Genomic DNA, 11,431 nt, shown 5'->3' with positions numbered 1-11,431 from the left:
AGAAATTGAAATCTAAATTTTTATCATGGTCTAGATGTGGTAGAACTTTCATCATGACTTTCATCATGGTCTATATGTTGTGATGATCTGAGTTGTAGATGTGTGTCAGTCAACAATGCACCAATCCAAAATATAAAAGGATACATCACCCACCATTTGCTCAATCAAACTTTCTGAGAAGGACATTATCTTTACCATCCTAATAAAATAGATGTCATTAGTTGCAAACTTACAACATTTAATCACCTATATGACTGTTCATTTTATCTCCTATTATTTAACCCTACACATTTTTTCTTCTCCTCTACCATTTCCTCAAATAAAGTTAACATAAAACCTCACACTAAATATCTTTGTGAGCACACTAAATATCTTTGTGAGTACAACAACACTGCAATATGTAATAATACTGTACTTCTACTTTAAATCAACCCTACTTCTATTTAATATTGATAGTTTCAACAATAAATTTAACAAATATTAAGAGCCAAAATGTTCTTAAATTAGCATGTGAATGCAGCATGAGAATATCTGGGGGTGAAATTCTCATATTTCGCATAACTTAGGGCACTGAAGTGCAAATTTTAAAAACTTTAGGATACGCCATAAACAATTGAGGGTAACTAAGTGCAAAGTAGGGAAACTATAGGGTATTTAAGTGCAATTAAGCCATGGTTAGACCCTTGCATTCCGCGGGTAATTAAAAACTAGTAATGTACTAAAATAATTTATGGCGGGGCAAGAGAGAGTGACGTCTCAATAATTTAGGGACGAGTCGTTAGCAAAAGCAATTGCTGAGGGATACAGCTTCCCTCTTTTATTGGCTGCCTTCAGCATTGATTCAGTTCCAAGTTGCTTTCTACTTGTTCGCCTTGCACGACAATCGAAGGGTTTATCCTTTTTTTTTTGAAATTTATTTATTTATTATATCTTTCCCAAATCATTATCGATCCCTGGTTTACTTTACTACGTAAATTCACTATAAAAACGAGACGCGTAAACCAATTCAATACACAGCAAATGAAGAATTACAGAAAATCAGAAAATTCAGCAGAGAGTTTGGCGGTCGACCGGCGCGGTCGACCGCAAACGTGCACCAAACCGACTGGGAATCGGAGTGTGTGGCGGTCGACCGACACGTTAGGGTTTGGTCTGAGAGATTTGTAATCCTATTTGTATTCCCTTGATTTCTAGTAGTAAAATCTCCCCACCTCCTTGCCCCGTGGACGTAGGCAACTTGTCGAACCACGTAAAATCTTTTGTTCTTGCTGTGGTTGTGTTTTGCATATTGTTTGTGATTTGGTTCGAGTTATTGTTTATGTTGCCCTAAAAGCTTCTGACGCGCACAACAGCAAACACTAGTCTTAGTCTCGGAGATATTAGATTGGGAAAAGGATAGATTAACGGTAGAATTGTTTCTGAAAAACGATGAAAGATCACATGCTAACACAAATCTACAAAATTTTGACTAGTTGCGGACCTTTTAAACAGTTGTGGACCTTGTAACCACTTTTCTTAAAAAAGAAAAAAAAGGAAAAAAAGAAGAAGAATACACGATCACTTTATGCATGGATTTCTTTTCAGCGCACTCAAGCATATCCCTCCCACTTGTGGTGGGTGTTCCATTAAATACTCTTCTAATGATGTTAATTAAGAAATTGCCACTATAACGTTATTATATTCACTATTCAATTATGTGCGCGAGATACTGTTCCTGTTTTACTTTTATTTTCGGAGGTTGGCCTCTCTTATCCAGAATAGCTCTTTTGGCAAGAGACAAGATAATCCATTTACTACTACTATGAGTCATCAAAAGTGGGTCCCAGTATCCAACCATAGCCATCATGTCCTCAATAACTACACATGAAAGCTTCTTTTACTATCGATAATTGTGAATTATCCGATTTTTAGATTTTTAGGACAAAATGACTAAGGGCTCGTTTGTTTGCATTATTTGGAGGGGAAACCCGCAAAAGTTCTGAAAAAGTAAAAACTTTTGCAAGAAAGGTTGCAAAAATTCTAACTTTTTCAGAACTTTTGCAGGCTTTCACCCTCCAAAAATTACGTCCAAACGGGCCCTAACTCCCCCTTAAAGCATAGATAAAGTTTCAACTTCCTCTCTATAGTATTATTTTGCCTATTTTCTTTCTTATAGTATGTTTCTTTGCCTAATGTGTTCTTTTTATGAAATAACCATTAAATGCGTGACGAAGGTGACATAGCATATAAGGATTTTTTTTACTAAAATTTACAAAAAACTTCAAAAAATTTTAAAATTATAAACATCCTGAAAATCAGAAATTAGAAAAAACACTCCAAAAATTATAAATAGTCCATTGAAAAATCTAAAATTACAAACCTTAAAAAAACTTACACAAAACACCCTAAAATTTTGAAATCACAAAAGATAGCCTAAAGTTTTCAAAAATTACCAATAGCCCCTAGGAATATGAAAACTGCAAAATGCCCTAGATATTAAAATTTTATAAAAAAAGAACTTAAAAGATCCAAAAATTAAAAAAAAACACCATGAAAATCCTTTAAAATTCCAAATTTTTTGGACAGCCCCCTAAAAAATTTACAGGGATGCTGATAATATTTGGAGTTTCAGGGTGTTTTTGGTAATTTACAAAATTTATAAGGTTGTTTTATATATTTTAAATTTTCTAGGGCTCATTTTTAAATTTTCATATATTCAGAGAAATGTTTGTAAATTTTGGATTTTAATATGTTTTTTATAATTTCATTTTTAGGGTGTTTCCCATAAATTTTAAATTTTTATCGGTCATTTGTAATTTTCATATTTTCATAGGCCTATTTATAACTTTCTAAATTTTAGGATTTTTTTTGTAATTGTTTTAGTTTTGTTTCACATTTTTTAATTTCAAACTTTTTAGTGGGTCGTTTGAAATTTTAAAAAATTTACATTGAGCATTTTACGGTTTTTGCACAAGGACCACATTGGATAAAGGAACATAGTATATCATACTCCCTTTAAAAACACAAGTACGGAAAAATCTTTCTATGGTCAGTATTACCCTTAGCTTTTTTTGAATATTACATTGTTATCTTAATCTATTCTAATTTTAATCATATTTTATCTAATTCCACATGAACTATCTATAGGTCAAAAAAAATTATTTTAAATATTTCACTTAAATCTTAATCTATCCAAATACTAATTATATCCTATATTAACTTCATATGAACTACATATAGCTCAAAAATATAGGAAAAATAAGATTAAGAAATTATACGTAGATAACATATTATAATACATGAAGTATTATAAAAAAACCCAAAAGTTTCAAAAATTGCATATAATAGCCTTAAAAGTTTAAAATTACACAAAACACCTTGACTTTTTAAAACTTAAAAACAAACATTATATCTAAAATTTTAAAACTTGTAATTAACACCCTCAATATTTTAAAAATTGTAGAAATAACCTCAAACGTTTAAAGGCTTAATTACATTTATATACCCTATGTGTTTCGCTCTTGAAACAGTTATATACCCTAAGTTACAAAATCATACTCTCTTTAAAAGTACGAGTTTGGAAAAATCTTTCTATGATCAATATTACCTTTAGTTTTTTTAAAAATATTACATTGTTATCCTAATCTATTCTAATTACCCTATCTTTTTTGAATTGGTAACAAAATGATGTATTTTATCCATAATGAGACTTCACATGTTATTGGATAAAATAGATAAGTTTAAGATAATTCAAATCTTTTACTTATTTCAGTTCGTAGAGAAATCTAAAAAAATATGCTAGCCAGCACCTACAAGTTTTTGGACTTTGTAAAAAATATTCTCCAAGTATTTTAAATTACAAAAATAGCCCTATAAATTCAAAATTTTATTAAAGCATCTTAAAAATTATAAATTTTACTTATCTCAATTTCGTGAGAAACTTGAAAAATATATACTAACTTGAAACTGAGAGTTTTTTTAACTTTGGAGAAAATAAAAGTTTTAAAAATTACAAAACACCTCTAAAAATTCAAAATCTATAAAAAATACTTTAAAATTTTCAAACCTACAAACATACTAAAAACCTACAAATAACACAAACAAGCCCCAAAAATTTATGAAATTTGTAATACACACTCCGAACTTTTTACAAATTACAAAATAGAACCCTCAAAATTATAAAATTAAAAAAATCCTGATAGTTTCTGACCTAACAGTACATTAAAAATATAAGAATTATAAATATTCATTACATAATTTATAGAAAATACCCTTAAAGTTTCAAAAATTATAAACAAACATTTAAAATTCAAAATTTATGAAAAAACCCTAAAAATTTTAAATTCATTAGTAAATTAAAAGCATAGAAATTATAAATAGTCTATAAATAATTTACAATCTATAAAAAATGCCTATAAGTTTAAAAATTATAAAAAGTTCTTAAAATTCATAATTTATAAAAAAACACCATGAGAATTTCTAACCTATAGACACTAAAATAAATATGCAAATTTACTAACAACCCCTAGAAAATTAAAATTTTGTAAAAAATATCATACACCTTTTAAAAGTATAGGTTTAGGAAAAACTTTTCATGGTAAATATTACCCATAACTTTTTTAAAAAGAACATAAATAATTGAAAATCTATTAAATTTAAAATTTACAAAAAAAACATCGTTAAAGTATACTACATTGAAAATTATCCCTTCAAAGTTTAAAAAAATTTCCAATGATTTTTTTTATAATTCATTGATTTCAATGTAATGTTTAATAGTTTTTTGTATTTATAAATTACAAATTTTAGGGTGTTTTTTACACTTTTTAAAAAATTTGTGGGTGTTTATTTTGTAGTTTTCTAAAATTTTATTGTATTTTTAGTGTAATGCACATATACATCAATTAATGATGATATTGAAGAATAACTCGTTCTTAAAATTATTAGACCATAGTTAAGTGTGCACATCACTATTCCTAGATAGTATAGTTTATATATGTAAAAATTTTTAGACAATCTATATAGTGGTTAAAAAGATTTTGACTTTAATGTACTATTTTTTACAAATTGTATTTAATGTGAACCCACCATATAATTTTGACTGTGGTCATTATAATTTTAATATGTTTGATTGATTGACTACATATATAGAACATAAATTACTTTACTTTCTCACATGAGCTAATATTTGGTGCTTAATAATTTAAATTATTACTTTTAAATTTAATATAAAGATGAGATCTAATAACATTTATTTATTTACCTACAACACCATACAATCTCAATTCCTATTTTTTACTAGAGATTTATCCTATAGTTACTAAAATAATAATTATTTATGCTTAAATTAGGATGATTGTAGTTGGTCACTCACTATGAAATATTTATGAAGATATATACCTTACTTTTTATAACTATCTGTACTGCCCATGTATATTTTATAAATTAGTTCTTAATTTAACATATTAAATTACTTTTTCTTTGTAGAAATTTCTTTCTTGACTTTTAGACTGTGTAATCACTATATCACCATTCTAGCATAGAAATGACATCACTCTAAATAGGCTTTGAGCTAATGTTTGAGTTGCACTGAAATATATACTATTGGTACTATGTGTATATATTTTAAGAAAATCATGTCAACACTTTTTAAATAGAAAAGAATATTTTAACCTCTGATATTATAAAAACTAAATATAGCAAATTGAATGATTAGCAAAAGAGAACTTACATCAGAAAAGTGTGAATAATAAGATAAAGAGGAAAGGTAATGACATTGCTAATAATACTACAAATAACAAACTATAATGTAAAATTAACCTATTTTGTGGAGCCTAACTACTAGCTATAAGCATCAAGATTTCCATATATATACTTTATAATTTATTAAAAATGATCATATAATCATATATAATAAAATTGATTTAATATTAAATAGTAATATCGTTGTAATAATATCATTATTAGAAAAAATTCTTCATGAATCGATATGTTATTTATGATATATAAACTATGCACTCCAAATTCTTGTGTCTTTTATAGAGCCAAAAAGTTTGAATACGAGACTCTTAACATGTTGCTCTCACAAACAACAAAATCTACTTAGGAGATATGAATATTCTAGATGAGATATGTATCCTATATACAATACAATTGCCCTAGGCAAGTGAGTTATAATAGTATTTTTTATTCACATCATTTAAGGTAAGATTTGATAAGGACCTTGCATCAATTTTTTTTTAATATTTAGAGCATGTGGCAAAATATATCATAATCTCCATGTTCTAATTTCGTAAGAAAATAATTCTTCACATTTTTAGTTTTACTTCTATGATATAGAGAATGAGCTATAAAATTGAATGAGAATATTATTTTAGATAATATAAATAGTTTTACTTCTATGATATAGAGAATGAGCTATAAAATTGAATGAGAATATTATTTTAGATAATATAAATATGAGTGAAACATCAACTAAAAAAATGAGCTATAAAATTGAATGAGAATATTATTTTAGATAATATAAATATGAGTGAAACATCAACTAAAAAGTTAACGTGAATATGAGCCAAACACGATTAAAAGTTTAATGGACATATTGCAAGTAAATTCATATGCGAAATTCTTTTGTGAATTGAATGATCACTCATCTTTTGAAGACTTCAAGAGACTAATAAATAGAGATGATGTACTATATTAATACGTTTTAACTCACAAATAGTAGATTACGTGGTCACAGTCTGGGTTAAAAGGAAACAATGATAATATTTTATTTGAGAGAGAGCTTATTGAGTTGATGATCAATATAAGTTTTTTTATTCTATTTTTATCAATTTAAATAATTATGATATTCAATCACGTGCATTAGACGTGCATCTCAACTAGTTGAAGAAAATAGGCAACTTGATACTTTAAAGGGCAAGTTAACACTTTAATAATACTTTAAGGGAGAGTTAGTCATTTTGTCCTTTTTAATCCCTTGTGTTGCTCGTAAACCAATTAACCCCCAAAATTCAATTACTTAACCCTACTCCACACAATCAGACCCTGTTTCACCATTAACTTAAGATTGCATTAAGCTCCCATTAAAATTAATTAAAGCAACCAACCTGATATCATATGCACGGCATTGATAATATAATTTTCTAGGATTAATTAGAAAAAGTGATTGCAGTCATCTCAAAGGTGGTGACAGATTCAACCAAACAATTGAGATAAGAAAGTGATTGAAGACCCTCTTAATAGTTTATTAAACTTTGAAGACAAACTTGAGAAGGGTTCAACATATTTTACTCAAAATCCTTATCAATACTCAAATGATTCAATCGGGTCACCCTCACCTACATCTACATGTCCACAAGCATCACCAATGACATGAAAATAATCAAATACTAATCAAATAACCAGTTTCTTAAAGGTCTCAAATAATTAGGGTGTCGATAATTCTAATTTGATAATTAATAAAGTAAAAGAGCGTGAAATAAGGGGAAGGTAGGAAAACACAGCGCGAACGCTACGCCTATAAACATGAACAAGATATAGCAAAATTACCTTCCATCATTTCTATGTATATCACTCTAAAACATTCAAACATCAGATGATACATATCGGAAAAAAAATCTTCCTATGTGAAACCAATCATATAACTATGAAATGGTTACAACGTCTATTGTTTTGTTAACCAAGTTAATGTCACATGAAAACAAAATCAGAAAACAGTACCTCAAAGTAAACTTTTTTATGTTGTCAACAGTAAGTATACGAGGCCTTTCAGGTATTCAACTATCTCAGATCCTCCGAGCTTTGAGCTCCCATAGACTCTGTCCACAAAGGTAATTGGAACCTACAGCAAGCATAATAAACCTCAGCTAACAGATGATGCTGTTTCTAATAGAAAGGAATTACTGATTTGCAAGTAGTGCAACATACACATAGCACATAAAATTGAAGATATATTAAATATTTCAATAACCGAAGAATGATACCCCTGTTCGTTCGATGTAATTCTAGGGAGTAATGGTTTTGACTAATGATTTTGACTAATCCTGACAGTCAAAATTTTAATCTTCAAGAGAAATTTTTTTGGAATGGTAAACATATGAAAAAAGGGAAATAATTAACTAGCCGATGCCACATTCAGAGAAATCAAAGTCTCAAAACACTCTGCAGATGATGTTAAGAGTCACTTTCAGCAAACAAGATGCATGTTGACTTCCAAACTTCAGTGTAGTTCAGCAACAAATTAGATTCCAATAAGATCATCCAACTAAAAGGAGTGACATTCAAATTTTGCAAGTCCTAAGAAATGTATAGTTTCCCTACCTCCTCAATGTGATATCCTTTCCTGGTGGCCCTAACAATCATCTCCATTTGAAATTATAGTTTCCCTACCTCCTCAATGTGATATCCTTTCCTGGTGGCCCTAACAATCATCTCCATTTGAAATACATATCCCTTACTGACACACGAGTTCATGACATCCTCAAGAACCGATCGTTGATAAAGCCTGTGTAGAAAGGAAAAACGCAAGCTAGCTATAAAAAAAGTTCAAAGGAGCCTCAAAAGATGAACTTAACCTTGGAAAACATACCGAAACGATCCAGTGAGATCTGATACCCCAGGCCATAAAAGAGTTTGTGCAAGTACATTTGCTCCCTACCGAAACGATCCAGTGAGATCTGATACCCCAGGCCATAAAAGAGTTTGTGCAAGTACATTTGCTCCCCTACTTGTCAATTTCCTCATGAGATTCCATCCATGTACACCTCCATTTCTAACATACCGCGTTCCAGTAACTATATTTGCACCAGTTTCCTTCTGCTTCCTAAAGCACGAGACATGATAGTTGTTTAATGCCACTTATCCTTATATAAATACATAATCCCTAGTCAAAACATTGCCAAAAAAATGTTGAGAATTTTACCTGATGAAGCTTGGTAAGTACTTTGGCTGCAGAAAAAGAGTTGAGCGTAAGTAGAGTGATGAAATAACTAAAACAGAAACTAACAAAATAGTCTTGAAATAGTTGAGGGAAATATGAATCTAAGGAGCAACCTTAGATTAAATCTAAGGATGCACCTCTTGATGCATGGGTTGGGCTATTCAAATAGATGCTTCGCTCCCTTCATCATCATCTAAATATCTGAAAACACCTATAAACAAAAATCATGATGTTTCAATTTTTCATGTATATATTTTTCATCGTCTCTTTAGTTGTATTGTCATAAAACTGTTAATTTTACAATCACTTGATGCATAGATAACTACAACCCAATGCCTAGTTTTTTGTTTATACACCATCCAGAACATATAGAACGAGATGAACGGAGTGGATCAAGTAAATTGATTGCATATAACATAGTTTTAAAGTTGCATCCTTAGATTGAATCTAACGGGGCCCCTTAGAATCATATTTTCCCTTGAAATAACTCAAACAGAAGGCATTACATGGTGTGATAGATCGGCATCCATGATAACAACAAAGTTTCCAGAAGCATGCTTTAGCCCATGATAGTAAGCAGTTCCTGCATATTATTGTGTAAGGAAATAATTTATAATCTTTGGTAGAGGAAACAACAAAAGAAACGTACCCAAACCAAGCTTTTTAGGCCTTGCTCTTAATAGCTGAAATTATTTCCTCACCAAAGAAAATTAATAATAAGTATCAATAACTAAATAACAAAGAGAGGGTCAAGCATAAAAAATCTTCTAGTTATCTGAATTACGATTCTTACAATTCGATCTTCCCCATATACTTGCTGCAACTGCTTTATAACATCTTGTGTTCCATCAGGGCTTCCATCATCCACAATGATGACTTCAAAATCAACATCCCTAAAAAATTACAGACAATTATTTTTCTGAGTTTATGATTTTTAAAGAGTTAATAATGTAGAAAATGCAGGGGAAAAACTTTTGACTGTAGGAAACGGTACCGTTCAAACTTTAAAATGATTTGACAAAGGTAGTTTACTCTTGCGTTCATGATCCTCAAATGGAAGAGCCAACTATAAAAGTCACCATTACACATGATAACCATGGATTCTAAAGCCTCACTGATCAAATTGACCCTTACAGCTAAGTTTCATGAAAAGTAAAAGTTTTACAACATAATTAGCAGTTTAACACTCATTTCATTAACAAAAACCAGTTATTATTATTATTATGAGGAACAGGTAATGGTTAGGGAAATAACATTATCTCAAAGTGAAACCAACATATAGGCTGATTTGAGGTTCATAGACAAAGGCTGAGTGATGGTTATCTGCATGAAGAAGGCAACAGTTGAGAAAGTTGAAGTAAGCTTAATGATTACAAACCGAGTACATGATACAGTAGCAATGTTGAGTGTCAGGTTTTCTTTAAGGAAACAATGTGTGCATTGGATGAGGGAATTGATTTTTCTTTTTCTGTTTTGTGTGCGGGCAGGTGGGTCGGGTATGGCGCGTTAGGGGTAAGTTTGTTAGAGTCAATATGGAGAACAAAAATCTTGAACGACGACATGAATGGTAAAACCAGCCAAAAAAATAAATAAATAAAGAAAACTAAATAGGTGAGCAGTTGTGATGATGGCTATTGATCCAGAGGGGGGATGTATAGCTCTCAAAGGCTAAGAAATGCCGAAAATCATAGGAGAACCAAAATGGAGAATTTTAATTACCATTACAATTATGGTTCTAATTGGTGACGGGACAAACTGCAAGTTACCCTTGCAGTTTCCCAACAGTTCAATTTTCAACTGTGATTTCACGAATCGTACTCTACAGGCAGTTATTAAAATAACATCTGCATGCCAGTAAGAAAAAGTGTATCGTCATAATTTTCACAAGCTATCAACATGAACATTTCCAATTTTCCAAAGAATGTACTCAATTTCATAAAGGGGTGCAAACAAAATTCATGATATTTGTTGTAAAGAAACAAACTTAAGAATGTTGCATAAACGAATACTGAAGTTTAAGTTACAGATTCATAGGGTTCAGTATATAGAGAGAGATCTTAAGATAAAGACGACAACAAGATCTAAACTTGAGATGACTCTGAATCTAGACAACAAATCAATATTTGCCTTTATAAAGACCAAAGCTTCACTGATCTGTTCAGTATGACCTAGAGCTTACACTCATATTAGCTGATTGATGAGCAAATTGGCAAAAAAAAAAAAAAATCCAATTTGGAATGAAATCAGAATCAGATCAACAGCGTCCATTTGTAATGAAATCAAAATCAGAGTTGAAATTAGAGAAAGGGAGAAAGGGGCAAATACTGAAGATGCTTGAAGACGAGGTAGATGATGAGCGCGATGTTGAGGCGCTCGTTGTAAGTTGGGATTATGATGCTGTACTTGTTCTCGTTCTTCTCATCATCGGCCTTCGCCATTGATTCCTGCTCCATAATTGACGATCAAAACCCTAAAATTGACTCAAAGTTGGGAACTTTTTTACGTTTGATATCG

The 11,431-nt window shown here is 30.3% G+C and overlaps 1 protein-coding gene across 1 annotated transcript; it reads right to left on the bottom strand.

Annotated features, from left to right (window-relative positions):
• LOC109826093 (dolichol-phosphate mannosyltransferase subunit 1) lies at positions 7,514-11,431 on the bottom strand. The gene is made up of 8 exons (XM_020393058.1): positions 11,243-11,431; positions 9,711-9,810; positions 9,567-9,600; positions 9,424-9,500; positions 8,900-8,925; positions 8,636-8,800; positions 8,368-8,482; positions 7,514-7,819 (listed from the first exon to the last, which is right to left on the bottom strand). Exons 1-8 carry the CDS (start codon positions 11,368-11,370, stop codon positions 7,715-7,717), a joined length of 750 nt encoding a protein of 249 aa, XP_020248647.1. The 5' UTR covers positions 11,371-11,431; the 3' UTR covers positions 7,514-7,714.

The sequence above is a fragment of the Asparagus officinalis genome, chromosome 10, assembly GCF_001876935.1.
Source record: "Asparagus officinalis chromosome 10, Aspof.V1, whole genome shotgun sequence".
Lineage (NCBI taxonomy): Eukaryota > Viridiplantae > Streptophyta > Magnoliopsida > Asparagales > Asparagaceae > Asparagus > Asparagus officinalis.
This window is presented reverse-complemented; position numbering and strand designations above follow the sequence as displayed.